This window comes from Saccopteryx bilineata, chromosome X, assembly GCF_036850765.1.
Source record: "Saccopteryx bilineata isolate mSacBil1 chromosome X, mSacBil1_pri_phased_curated, whole genome shotgun sequence".
NCBI lineage: Eukaryota > Metazoa > Chordata > Mammalia > Chiroptera > Emballonuridae > Saccopteryx > Saccopteryx bilineata.
In genome coordinates this window covers 128,638,209-128,652,923 of record NC_089502.1, presented here as the reverse complement: position 1 = coordinate 128,652,923, position 14,715 = coordinate 128,638,209, and the positions used below count along the sequence as shown (strand labels likewise).

General features: G+C 45.2%; 1 protein-coding gene and 1 pseudogene across 1 annotated transcript; both read left to right on the top strand.

Moving 5' to 3' along the window:
- Window positions 1–3,577: 3,577 nt before the first annotated feature.
- LOC136317862 (histone-lysine N-methyltransferase PRDM9 pseudogene) lies at window positions 3,578–9,171 on the top strand (annotated as a pseudogene).
- A 502-nt stretch (window positions 9,172–9,673) lies between these two features.
- Window positions 9,674–13,246, top strand: LOC136316981 (probable ATP-dependent RNA helicase DDX20). The gene is given in 8 exon segments (XM_066249400.1): window positions 9,674–9,794; window positions 9,797–9,949; window positions 9,952–10,695; window positions 10,698–11,337; window positions 11,770–11,828; window positions 11,831–12,285; window positions 12,287–12,475; window positions 13,172–13,246. Coding segments are annotated over 8 exon segments (2,436 nt in total).
- Window positions 13,247–14,715: the final 1,469 nt, after the last annotated feature.

Here is a 14,715-nt window from a genome sequence, read left to right as displayed (position 1 = left end):
CAAGCAAAAGGGATCTGATGACACCCAGGTCATCAAACAAAGGAATGAGTCGGGCTGCAGGAGGAGACAGCTGGATAGATGGCCACAGGCCCGCTGCCCAGTGAGAGTGAAGGTAGAGACGGAGCAAGAAGCACCCACCAGCTACCTCCTGCCTGAAGCGTCTCCACTCAATATGGACAGACAACAACTCTAGAGTTGCAAGCAGCCTTGTGAAGAAAGCCAGGGACGGGGGTACCTTTTCAGCACCTAGAGGGTGGGGGGGCTGCTCTAAGCTTTCTGCTTTAGAGGGTGGAGATGACTTTGACAACACCCTTGTTGCCATTGACACATATAACTGGGACCTCCACTTCAAAGTGGTTGGAGACCAGAGGAGTGGCTACCTGCTTACAATCCGGGGCTCTGCATGCTGTGGTCAAGGGCACATGCCAGCTGTGGGTCAGCATCGGCTGGTCCACTGACTCCTGCAGCACCCAGCTCGGCAGAGCCTCTATCTCAGTGGCTCTCAAAGCGTTCGCCAGGGCACACTGGTGCGCCCTAGAAGATTTCCAGGTGCACCCTATGGTATTCCAGAGAAATACGTGCCTGTTGGGGACCAAAAAACCAACAGGGTTTTTGGAGTTTAGATTTTTGGGGGACAGAGGTGTGGGGAATTGGCTGTAAGCTGAAAATCCCCCACCTCACTTGCCTGATTAGGTTGCAAAAGGCTGTTAAGCTGTGGTGCTGGATTGTTTACACTACCCCAGGGGTCCTCAAACTTTTTACACAGGGGGCCAGTTCACTGTCCCTCAGACCGTTGGAGGGCCGGACTATAAAAAAAAAACTATGAATAAATCCCTATGCACACTGCACATATCTTATTTTAAAGTAAAAAAAAAAAAAAAAAAAACGGGAACAAATACAATATTTAAAATAAAGACCAAGTAAATTTAAATCAACAAACTGACCAGTATTTCAATAGGAACTAGGCTCCTCTCACTGACCACCAATGAAAGAGGTGCCCCTTCCAGAAGTGCGGCGGGGGCCGGATAGATCCCTCAGGGGGCCGCATGTGGCCCGCAGGCCGTAGTTTGGGGACCCCTGCACTACCCCCATGTTCTCCAGAAAGACTGGAGGCAAGTTTCTTCTATCCCTTTGTTTGGTGTAAAGTTAAGATAATATGTATGGTGGGGGTTTTCTGCACTCAGCACAATTAAGAGTAAAAAGAGAGGAATTCTTCAATGTATTGACAAGGAAATGACAGTTTGCCTTTCAAATATATGCCCAAACATTGAATAAATCACTAGGACACATCAGGCTCATGTTTCATATAAACACAAGAATGAAAAAACTTAACATTCGCTCTGGGACCTGCCGAATTTACTAAATCTTACTAAGAATGTATCTACATATATAAAAAGATAACTTTTTGTCGTTTTATTTTTAACCCCTCTTTTTTACAAATTCTAAAAAGCATAACTCAAAAAATGTAACAAAAATATTTTTAATGTCAGAATAAATTTAATTTTGTTGTATTTATTTTATTTAATTACCATAAAAGCATGCTTGGACTTTATATTATTTCTTTAATATTTGATTTAATTATTATAACATTTCTCAGAAATTTGTATATAGTGCGCCTACAATTATTTGTAGGATTTTAAATGTGCCCCAACTTCAAAAAGTTTGAGAACCACTGCTCTATCCTATAGCTATGGAGGCACTGGAAGAAGCCCACCAATGGCCAGTTCAAACACTATGGAGGCAAATTCGCAGAGAATGATGTGACTGGCTGCTTTGTGGTCTTTGAATGTGGAAAATGACGTGGAACTTGCCTTCACTGCAAACAGGAAGTGGATGGACACTGCATTCCGAATTCAGAAGGAAGCCTCAGGGTGCCGGGCCCTCTACCCTCTCGTCCTAGTGAAGAACTGTACAGTGGAATTCAACTTTGGGCAGACGGCCGAGCCCTCCTGCTCCATCCTTCCTGGCTTTCCCTCTATCCAGCACCTTGCCCAGAGTGAGTGCAACCAGGGTACTGTCAGACCACAGGGAAGCAAAGCCGCTGTGCAATTCTGAAGGGGCCAGGGGGGAGGGTTGCCCGCTGCGGGCGAAACCCCCTGGGCCATCAAACTTAAAAAACGTTTAAAAAACAAAATGTAGCCCTGGCTGGTTGGCTCAATGGTAGAGCAACAGCCCTGTGTGTGGAAGTCCTGGGTTTGATTCCTGGTCAGGGCACTCAGGGGAAGCGACTATCTGCATCTCCATCCCTGCCCCTCCCCCTTTTTCCTCTCTCTCTTCTCCTCCCCAGCCATGGCTGGTATGCTTCAGGCAAAGTTGGCCCTGCACTGAGGATGGCTCCATGGCCCCACCTCAGACACTAGAATAGGTCGGCTGGCTGCGAGCAACAAAGCAGCAGCCCAGGCCTAGCAGAGCATCGCCTGGTAGGGGGCTTGCAGGGTGGATCTCGGTTGGGCGCATGTAAGAGTTTGTTTCTGCTTCCCCACCTCTCACTAAATAAAAATAAATAAAAATGAAATGTAGAGGGAGGAAGCAGTGACATATTTTTGGTGATAATACTTTTTTTGAATTTTTTAGAATTTGTCTATTTTTACTGTGGGTTGGCTGTTGCTATTTTATCCGGATAACCACTTCTTTGCTGAGTTCAAGCAAACAAGGAAGCCACACCCTCAAAACAAAACACACAAAGAATAAAACCACAGAATCATCTTGAATAACTTTTTACATGATGCCTCCCTTTCCTGTCACTTTTGCACACAAGCTTCTGTGTTAAGTTGAACTGTAATTGTCTTTTCTATTTGGAGAGAGTCTATTGAACTTGAAACCCTTTTTTTCTTTTTTAATTAACTTGCCTGAGCAGGCGGTGGAGCAGTGGATAAAGCATCAACCTGGAACACAGAGGTCACAGGTTCAAAACCCTGATCTTGCCTGGTCAAGGCACATATGGGAGTCTATGCTTCCTGCTCCTCCCCTCCTTCTCCTTCTCTCTCTCTCCTCTCTAAAATGAGTAAATAAGGTCTAAAAATATTTTTTAAATAAGAAAGATCATAGACCCAATAATCTTAGTTGAATTTGCTTATGCTCAGGGTGATCTCTGCATTAGCAGGTTCCTAAACAATTCTACTTTCACAGGTACCCAGGTATAATAAAGTTGAAAACCACTGCCATAATTCATATAAGATAAAATGTTGGGCCTGACCACATGGTGGCACCATGGACAGAGCGTCAGACTGGGATGCCGAAGACCCAGGTTTGAAACCCTGAGGTTGCCAGCTTGATTGTGGGTTCATTTGGTTTAAGAAAGGCTCACTTGAGGCGCAGCGCAAGAGTCAGCAAGGCCATGGACATGAGGTGTGAGGCTTCCGGGCAGGGGCCGCAGTTCACTAGTCGGGCGGTGCAGAGCTCGGATAAACGACCCTGAAGCCTTCAGGGACATCTGCGCATACTTCTCCTGGAGGGGTGGCCGCCTTGGGTGACTGGGAGAAGGTGTGCTGCCCCAACGTGCAGAGGAACCAGGACGCACTGCTGCACACAGGACACCAAAACCCTGGCGGTGGACACTGAGGATTCGCATGAAAAATGGACTAGGAGGCAACAAGAACTCAGGAGAAAGGAGACTGAAGTAAAGATGTATAGCCTACAAGAAAGAAAAGGCCAAGTGTACCAAGAGTTCAGCGAGCCCCAGGACGATGACTACCTCTATTGTGAGAACTGTCAGAACTTCTTCATTGACAGTTGTGACGTGCACAGGCCTCCTACATTTGTAAAAGACAGTGCAGTGGATAAGGGGTATTTGAACCATGCAGCCCTCACTCGGCCCCCTGGGTTGAGAATCAGACCATTGGGCATTTCTGAAGCTGGTCTTGGAGTGTGGAATGAGGCATCTGCTCTGCCAGTGGGTCTGCACTTTGGCCCTTATAAGGGCCAGATCACAGAAGATGAAGAGGCAGGCAACAACGGATACTCCTGGCTGATCACCAAAGGAAGAAACTGCCATGAGTATGTGGAAGGGAAGGATGAATCCTGGGCCAACTGGATGAGGTATGTGAACTGTGCCCGGAATGATGAAGAGCAGAACCTGGTGGCCTTTCAGTATCACAGGCAGAATTTCTATCAAACCTGTCAGGTCATCAAGACAGACTGTGAGCTGCTAGTCTGGTATGGTGACAAGTATGGCCAGAAGCTGGGCATCAACTATGGAAGCAAGCAGGAGAGAGAGCTCTCAGCAGCTAGAGCCCATAGTAAAATGAGTGGTGCAAGCAAGAAAAAAAATCGCCAATATTCAGAGGAATATTTAAAATTTGGGTTCATACCCGCTGTTCACAATGAGCGGATTCCTTTTTGTCTTTTATGCCAGCAATGCTTGACCAATGAATCAATGAAACGAGGTCATCTTGAGGCGCATTTGAAGGCGAAACATAGTGCTCATATTAATTCAGATTTGAGTTACTTTAAAACTTTAAAGAAAAATTTTGAAAAAAGAACATTAAAGTCTCTATTTACTGCTCATACTTCAACTAATAATCGTGTTCTTGAGGCTAGTTATCAAATTTCTTTATTCATCGCTAAAACTGGAGAAAATCACACTATAGGAGAGAATTTAATAAAACCATCAATATCAGCATTTCTTAAAACGGTTCTTGTAAAAGATGACAAAGATGTAAAAGCTATGCCACTCTGACAATACTGTTAGCAGAAGAATAGAGGAAATGAATGAGGATATTGAAAAACAATTTATTGAAAAGCTGAAAACAAGAAAATTCTCCTTGCAAATGGATGAATCAACTTTGAGAGACAGTGAGGCAATATTGATAACTTACATAATATATTGATAACTTACATAAAGGACATTTTGCTGAAGAAATGTTGTTCTGTAAAAGATTAGAAAGCACCACTACCTCCAAAGATATATATAATAAGCTAAAAAACTTAGATGTCAATGATATACCAATGAAAAATATAACATCTTGTGCTGCAGATGGTGCTCCCAATATGACAGGCAAGAAAAATGGCTGCTTAAAATTAATGAAAGATGCGAATCCAGAAATTATTCTTGTGCATTGTGTTATTCATAGGGAAAACTTGGTAGCTAAAAACATCTCGCCTGTTCTGAATGAAGTATTACATACAGTAATAAAGTGTGTTAATGCTATCAAAGCTAGTGCCAAATGTGAGCGTCTTTTCAAGCTATTTTGTGAAGAACAAAATGAAGACCATGTGAGACTTTTACTTCATACTGAAGTAAGATGGCTATCTAAAGGAAACTGTTTGAAAAGATTTATGGAACTGTTTGATACTCTTAGTGATTTTTTAAGCGACAAACCTGAAATGAAGTATCTGTTAACAATAGATGGTAAAGCATTATGTGAGTTATTTAGCCGATATCTTTGAAAAACTAAATATATTAAATAAGCAACTTCAAGGAACAAGTAAAACTCTTGTCGATGCAAAAGCAAAGATATTTGGTTTTATTACCAATATTGAGTTATGTCAGAAACATATTAACAACAAAAACTTTAAACAGTTTCACTGGCTCCAAAAATGTGAAGTAACTGATACCGCTTTACTTGTTATTGTCAATCATTTGAATATTCTATCGGCTGATTTAAAAGAAAGATTTTCTGATTTAAAACAAATTGATTTTCCAACATGGGTGATGCAGCCAATGTTAGTGGATTTGTCTGATATATCAAATATGCAGTATCAAGAAGAACTCACAGAATTGTAAAATGATGAGTCAGTTAAAGCTTTATTTAATATCAAAGGAGCGACGGCATGGCTTTGTGAGGAAACAGAAATCAAATACCCAAATTCAACCAAATGTGCAAGAAAACTATTGCTACCGTTTCCATCTTCATTTTTAGCTGAATGTGAATTTAGTGCTGTAAATGATTTACTGGTAAAAAAATGAAATTGGCTGGATATAACACAACGTGGAGACTTGAGACTAAAGCTAACCAAATTGGAACCTAATATAAAATCTCTGTGCAGCAAGCATCAAACTAAATTAAAATAATAAATATAGAAAAATCTGTATTAAAATTATTTGGAATTTAAAAAAAAAAAGTCTCACCAGCTTGAGCCCAAGGTCACTGGCTTGAGCAAGGGGTCACTCTGTCTGCTGTAGCCCCCCAGTCAAGGCACATATGAGGAAGCAATCAATGAACAACTAAGGTGCCAGAAAAAAGAATTGATGTTTCTCATCTCTCTCTGTTCCTGTCTGTCTGTCCCTATCTATCCCTCTCTCTGACTCTCTCTGTCACAAAATAGATGAATCATTGGTAGATTAATTTGTATGAGTGTGATAAGAAGGGAGTATTAAAAGTTGAAGATACAATACAACAAGCAAGCAGGTCAATGACAGAATTGCCCACTATGGACCAGGTAATGCATAAAGACACTGAGATAGGTGGACATCCAAGGGCTCACAGAATCACCTCCCCTAAGTATGGAGACGGCTTGTGCCACAAGCCATATACCAACTCCCATGACCTTGATTTTTTAAGAGTATCACAAAAAATAAATCTCTCCAGTCAATGAGGAACACTAGAGAGATTACCCAAAGTGAAAGCTCTCACTCTTGCTCTTTCCCCAAAATGTAAATAAAAATTTGGAATCTGCTCTCCTCCCACCCTTCTGCCTCAGCCAGCCTTGACTACATGAACAAATGGTGGGCTATCAACACTGCTCAAGTCACAGTAGAGGCTAGACTCAGAGTCCAAGTGGACCAACAGCACAAAGGTATAGAACAATCACTTGTGAACCCCAGCTTGATGAGCCTTACCTCCCATTCCTTCTTTTGAATTCCCACATTTTTTACTGAATCTGACATTTGATTTCTATGATCATTAATAAGATCTAAACTTCTGAGTCTCAGAACTGGTATTAAATTTTTATATTTGTCATTAATTTTCACACTTCAATATATGGAGAAGGTATTGTAGTTATCTACCATATAAATGTGAAGCATCTAAGACATAGAGGTTTAATGTCTCTCCCAAGGCCACCAGAACAATGAGCAGAACCTAGAACACCTGACCCTAAAAGATATGTGTTGGGCAGGTAAGTTTGTAAACTGTAATTTTTATGCTCACTTTATTATAGATGGCGCTGCCCATGTGAATGGCCGTGGCCTAGGTGATAATATTAATTACCTTCCTGCTTAGGAAAAGGCTTGGTTATGCTAATGTGTGCTGGGGGAGGGATTGTCCCGCCAAAATGTTTTAAAAGGAGGAGCTAGGAGACCACTTTGGGAGAGGAGAGATCACGTTGTAGAGGAGAAAGGCCATGTGGTTGGAGGGGAGGAGGCAGCCAAAATGGAGGCATGCAGAGGGGACTAAGTGAGACTATTGGGCCTTTGATTCTAGGGAAAAACTGGAGAAAGTCAGTGGCTTTGGGAGCCCTGAATGGAAAGGGAAGTGTTTTCCAACTGTGTGTATTTTCTCGCCTGCTGGGTACACAGCAGGAATAAAGGGCAGCCCACCAGTTCTTGGCCCTGTTGCTTCATTATGATCTGCCTGAATTAAATGGGAACCTGCATGATCCAGGCGTCTGTGATGGTGGCTGTGGCTACTGGCCATACAATATGCTCTTAAGCAAGAGGAAGAGGGAGTTTCACACCAGATGGATATGCCACCCCAAGTCCTGAGCAGGTAACTTCCCCTTTCGAGGTCATCCTGAGAATACAAAAGTACACAGACACAACCACTTCACCCAAAATACATGAACTGCAAAAGGAACTGCACTCATCAATGGTGTAGCAAGTGAAGGTGTTGTTCAGAAAGACCCCTAAAAGTCTGTATTAATGATGGAAGCAATATGTGCTGTTGTAAGAGATATGGCAGAGACTCCAAACACAAAATGCCCAGTATAACCATATTCTGAAGTTAGGGGGCAGGCAAAGAAATGATGTAACCTGGTTCTTCAGGCATTATCCCATGACCAACCCCAAACAGATAGAACAGTTGAGTTGGAAGAAATACAGTGTTTTCAGTGCGAGTTGTCAATGTGACAGGCATATTTTGCACCATGATGACTCTGGCCTCCTTCCCCCTCCCCTAAAAGATATAATTAAACATTCTATGTAAATGGAGGTTCCCTTCTGGGGAAATGCCACACTTAGAACTCAAACCAACTTTCTTTTTTGTAATTTCAATATTTTTGTTATACCCAAAACAGAATTTATTATTATTTTTTAACATCCTGCCTTTACGGAAAGCTAATTTAGCCTTAATATTTTAATATGCCCTTTTTAGTTTGTCAGGTTCAAGTCAGGTGATTACCATGCTTGACATTTTCTCAGGAACCAGTAATGAATACATCCTTTTAAAAATTATTTTCAGCTTATTAAAATGTTCTTTACTAGACTTCTCTGTGAATCAATTTTTTAAAAATCAAAATATCATCAAGGGAAAAAATATACAATATCAAAGAAACTTTTTTATCTTGTGATTGTAGTAATCAGAAATTGTGAATCATGTTTAGAAGATGAAAACATAATGTACTTTTAAATTTGTTGAGGTTACTTACTTACATTTGGTTAATATCAATATGTAAACTTCAGGTGTACAAACTTACAACATAACATCTATATACTTTTTCTTTTAGAACAAAGCAAAATTTTTTCAGGCAGAGAATAAGAAAGAAGCCAGGACACAAGGCCCGCTGTAAAAGAAGCGAAAGAACAGGGCCAAACATGTGCCGGCCAACTCACACCTGAGTTGCACACGTGGTCAGTTCTTGGGATTTTGTGTCTTTTCATGAGGGAGCTGTCTCCAAGCTTTGTGGCACTACCAGGAGAACTACCAGGGTCGCTACCAGGAAAACGCAGACATACAAACCAAGGCAACAGCGACTCTCACTTTCCAGCTGGCAGCCAGCACTGCTCCTCCCTTACAGGCCACGACACGACCCGCTGGTCGCCCACGCCTCCCACCGACCACGCAGCTAGGCGGTGGCAATCGCAAGTGAGTGGCATGACAGGGTGTGCCTCTCCCCGTTTCTCTCCCACACTGCATCTCCCGGAGGCTCCGCCCTGACACAACCACGAGCAGTGGTGAAATCCCACCGAGTCAGCTGGATACAGGAGGTGACAACGACCGCATGACGGATAACCTGGAGTGCTCCAGGGTCACCGCCAAGGGCCAGGCACCCAACTCAGGGTTGGGCATGTGACAAGGTCGTGCCACGGGCCCTCCCACGACACGTGGAGGGCCGCTCCACGACACACAGCCAGAGATGCAGAGGGCAGAGTGTCGGCCGCATCAGGAAACCCCGGCCCCCACTGTCTACGCCACAAGGCAGAGAGCAAAAGGGCTAGGTCCGGCGGATTCCACACCCTTCTCTCTTTCCTCAACCATCACCTTCCGGCAGGGAGGGGAGGCGAGGAGAGGAGAGGGACCCACAGGGCAGAGCAAGAAGAGTGGTCCCATTCATCAAGAATGCCTGTCCCACATTGGCACCGATGAGGCCCAGCCCAGGAGAGCACACCACCACCAAATCGATTAAGTTTATTTTTATAGAGAAGTGACAGAGAATAATCTCTCTAAAAATATATATGCACTTATGCAGGATAGTCAGGTTGGTCAAATAAGTTTGTAAAGGGCTCCACCGTGAACCCGGCGCCGCACCAGCTCCCAGCCCCGCCCCAAGTACCAAAGACCTCGTGCCGGCTACCATGGTGGCGGCGTTGGAAGCGCCAGCGGCCTTAGCGACCGAGGAGACTTCTGTGCCCACGGAACAGGTGGTCTCACGGGTCCCAGCCCCAGAGCCCGTCTCGGAGCCGGTGCGGAGCCGACGGGCGGCCCACGGACCCGCACAGGGGACGTGCTGCTGGCGGAGCCCGCAGTCTTCGAGTCGCTGCTGCTGTCGCGGCCGGTGCTGGAGGGGTTGCGGGCGGCCGGCTTCGAGCGGCCCTCCCGGGTGCAGCTCAAGGCCATCCCGCTGAGGCGCTGCAGCTCGATTTAATTGTCCAAGCAAAGCCTAGCACTGGCAAAACCTGTGTATTCTCCACCATTGCTTTGGACTCTCTTGTTCTTGAAAACTTATGCACCCAGATTTTGATCTTGGCTCCTACAAGAGAAATTGCTGTACAGATACATTCTGTTATCACAACCATTGGAATAAAAATGGAAGGCTTAGAGTGTCACGTCTTCATTGGAGGGACTCTAGTATCTCAAGACAAAGCCAGACTTGAAAAGTGTCATATTGCTGTTGGATCTCCTAGCAGAATTAAACAGCTGATAAAACTTGACTACTTGAACCCAGGCAGTATACGTCTCTTTATTCTGGATGAAGCGAATAAGCTTTTAGAAGAAGGCAGCTTCCATGAACAAATAAATTGGATTTATTCTTCCTTGCCTGCCAGCAAACAGATGGTGGCAGTATCGGCTACTTACCCGGAATGTTTGGCTAATGCTTTGGCAAAGTACATGAGAGAGCCCACTTTTGTGAGACTCAATTCCAGCGACCCAAGTCTCACAGGTTTGAAGCAGTATTACAAAGCTGTCCATTTGTACCCTTTGGCCCGTAAGATACTTGAGGAGAAGGCTCAGCATTTACAGGAACTGCTCAGCAGAATTCCGTTTAATCAAGCCTTCATCTTTTCTAATTTGCACAGCAGAGCGCAGCATCTGGCTGACGTCCTCTCCTGTAAGGGCTTTCCTGCGGAGTGCGTTTCAGGCAACATGAACCGGAGCCAGCCCTTGACGCCATGGCCAAGCTGAAGCAGTTCCACTGCCGGGTCCTCATTTCCGCGGATCTGACTTCCTGTGGCATCGATGCTGAGAAGGTGAATCTGGTTGTGAATCTGGACATACCATTGGATTGGGAGACATACATGCATCGGATCGGCAGAGCTGGCCGTTTTGGGACTTTGGGACTGACAGTGACCTTCTGTTGCCGGGGAGAAGAAGAAAATATGATGATGAAAATTGCCCAGAAATATAATATCAACCTTCTGCCTTTGCCAGACCCCATTCCTCCAGGTCTGATGGAAGAATGTTTGGATTGGGACGTGGAGGTTAGAGCTGCTGTGCATACATATGGCTTGGCAGGTGCACCGAGCCAGCCCCTCCAAACACAAACTCAAGAAGTAGAGAAGACCTCTCAACCTCAGACAGCTCACAGTAACCACGTGGCTTCTTGTAGAAATGCTTCAGTATCTGGACTGTCAGTCAGGTCCAAGGCCATCACCAAACAAAAACTGCCTGTGTAAAGCCACTCAGAGTGTGGGATCCTAGAAAAAGCAGGGTCACCGAAAGCGCTGGGCTGTGCCATACAGCTGGAAGAGCATATGGACAATTCTGTTGAGCCTCCTACTGAAAACTGCAATAACAGTCTGTTGTGGACCGGTAATGGCAAAAAGCCATTATAGATTCAAGGCTTGGCAGGGGGCTTAAGTTCTACCCCCTCCATCTCCATATTTGGCTTTGATGCTCTGTGTTTGCACCCACTCCCCTTCCTTCCTTGGGTTGCAGGAAGCAATATACATACCCTTCCTCTGACTCTTTGTTTTCAGATGTTTGTAAAATTCACTAATGTATACTGTTTTTGCCTTGGGAGAGTTCCTGTCTTAGCCTTTGATGTGCAACTTTGTATCAGGGTCCTTGATTTGCATAGGTCCATATAATAAAGCGAACTGAGGCTGTGAGGCACTCAGATGCTGCCAGGCAGTTTGAGGAGTCCTCCCGGTCCCATCGGTTTTGTTCTGACAAAGTGTGTTTCCTTAATTCCGCACCGTTATTTGGAAGCTGCGCTGGTCCGCGGCAACAGTCAACACCAGGCCAGGGAGAACTTGCCTGTGTTGCTCCCCCAAATCCCTTGTCTGTCTGCCCGCCATGCACTTTGCCTTTTGCAGAGCTGGTAGAGGATTACGAGCACTATATTAAGGAGGGGTTGGAGAAACCTGTAGAAATCATCAGGCACTACACAGGTCGTGGGGATCAGGCTGTGAACCCACAGAATGGTTTTGTGAGAAACCGAGTTACTCCGGAGAGCGTGTGGGTTTTGGCAAGTAGTAGCCAGTCAGGGCACTCGGAGAGTGACAGCGGTTCTTACAGCTCCAGGACTTCCTTCCAGAGCAAAGGAAACAAGTCGTGCATGGCAGGCTCTTCTGACATTCCGCTGAAAGGCTTGGAATCGACCCCTGCGGATGGCCATGTCTCTTTGGAACAAACTCTGAATGGGAGTGACACCCCTAATCTAGTCGAGTGTCCGGGGTCACCTGAAGTCCGGGTAAAGGCAAGGCCTACAAAGGGGGCTCAGCAGAGGGTGAAGCAGAGCCGGAGAAAGCCTCCCCCGGCGGTCCTCCTCACGGGTGCAAACAGATCCCCAGGAAGGTGAGGGGTATGCCCGCCACAGGGAGAGCCACGAGGGCTCTCCTGGTGCGTATCAGGACTACGAGGAGTACTGGCGAGCCTACTACAGGGCCTGGCACGAGTACTATGCAGCCGCTTCTCAGTCCTATTACTGGAACACTGTTGGGCAGATAAAATGTATTATGCTCACTTTGTTAAAGAGGCCGTTGCCCAGGTGATATTAATGTGTGTTGAGAATCCTTATAGCCTGGGGCTTGGTTTTGGGATTAAGCCTTTCCCACCCTTTTTTGATGTGGGGCGGTACAATCCAATCATGCCTCAGAGAAATGACTTTGTATTAGAGACTTCCCTATTTTGGTATATTGGATTAGAGGTTGTGAAGCTACACTATAAAATGGGGACGGAACGAGAGCTTGGGCTCTTGGTTCCTGAGGTTAGCATGAGAGAGCGGAGAGAGTAGAGCCAGCAGCAGAAGGAGGCCACGTGGAGGAGGCCAGGAGAAGCAGCTAAGATGGCGGAGTGCTGAGTGAGATGCCAGTTTGTGTAGAGTTTGTATCTGGGATAAGGAAGGAGATGGGGAACAGAGGTGAATAAGTCTGGTGAGCTAGAAACCTTTGATTCTAGGAAACTCGGATAAGTCAGTGGCTTTGTGAGCACTGAATGTGTCTGGGTTTTGGAGCCCAGTGTGTATTTTTACTTGCCCGCCGGGTGCAAGCTAGAATTAAAGACTATGGCCCATCAGTTTTTGGCTCCGCTGTTTCTTTACCGACTGTCCGAATCCAATGCGAACCTGCATGGGCCAGAAGGCTGCTGTGATAGTGGCCTTAGCCCTGGCTGCTAGCTTTACAAACACCCAGAGGCACCCAGGCTGGATGGCAGCCTGCCACATGAATAGCGTTTACCTACAAGAAATGCTGCGTGGCAACCAGTGAGCTGGGCTGGCCCTCGGACCATCTGGAAGAGCCAGCAGGGGAACCTGGGGTAGCCACCGCCTTGACCTGTAGTGGAGCAGCTACATATGTAGTGGCAATTTTCGGGGACTTGGAAAGTCTTAAAGCTTAATGCCGGGTACACCTGTTTTCCAGATTGTTTAGACCTACCAAAGTGTAGTATCTTTTTTAAAGAAACTTCATGGGTCAGATTCTTGAGAGAAATATTTTGGTACAAAACAAAAGGTCCCAGGGTGCCATTTTCTATAAGCCGTTCCAAAAAGAAACATTTGCAAGACTTGTATCACTGCTTACTTAAAACAAAATAAAAACAACTTGAGATTTGAAAAAAAAAAAAGTTTGTAAATATGATGTATATGTTTGCTCACTTTGGGTGTGGGGGACAGGCTGTAAGTTAGCAGTCTTTATAGCCTAAGGCTTAGTTTTAAGACTAAGCCTTTCCCTCCCTTCTAATACTAACGGCTTCTCAAAACAAAGCTTTTCCCCACACCCTTGACTATTGCATGATAGGGGGTGGAGCACTCTAATGAGGAATCCCACTTATGCCTCAGATAAATGGCTTTGTATCAGAGACTTCCTTATTTGTATATTGGCTTAAAGGCTTTAATTTCTACACTATAAAATGAAGCAGACCAATGCTCTTGGGATCTCTCTCGGTTCCTGCTATCAGCATTGCAGAGGCCTCCCTGATCCCTTGCCCTCTGTGGCAAAAGCAGGTTTTCTGCTTTGCCCTTGGCTTTTCTTGTGGCTTGCCTGTCTTGGTGAGACACCAATAAACAGAATGGGCCACCATTCTCCGACTCCACCATTTCTTTACCATCTGCCCAAATTCAATGAGAACCTGCATGTGAATGGCCATGATGGCGGCCCCTGGCCATACAGGCCCATAAAGCAGATCTACAACTCTACAGAAATACTTCAACAAGCACTATGAGTACCAGCATCTGACCTCAATGGGAGGTACTTGCTGGGGAGCTGCCGCATTTAGAGCCTTTTTTTCTCTTTTCTGACTAAGCAGAGAAAGGTCTATACTCTGGTTTCTCTTCAGATCGCATAAATCTTTCACCTTTTACTAAGCAGAGAAAGGGCTGGGCAAAAACACAGTACTGCATGTGCTAGCTCAGTGGTCGGCAAACTCTTTAGTTAATAGAGCCAAATATCAACAGTACAACGATTGAAATTTCTTTTCAGAGCCAAATTTTTTCAACTTAAACTATTTAGGTAGGTACATTCCTTATCGAGGTAGCACCCGCATGTGGTATTTTGTGGAAGACCCACACTCAAGGAGCCAAAGAGCCGCATGTGGCTCGCGAGCCGCAGTTTGCTGACCAGGGCATAAATATCAGTCTGAAGACCGCAGATCTCAGCAAGATCTAAGTCTCTGAATCCTCCTGTCATCAGCAATGCAGTGGTGGCCAGACTGGCTTGGAACGTGGGGTCAGTCATAGAGG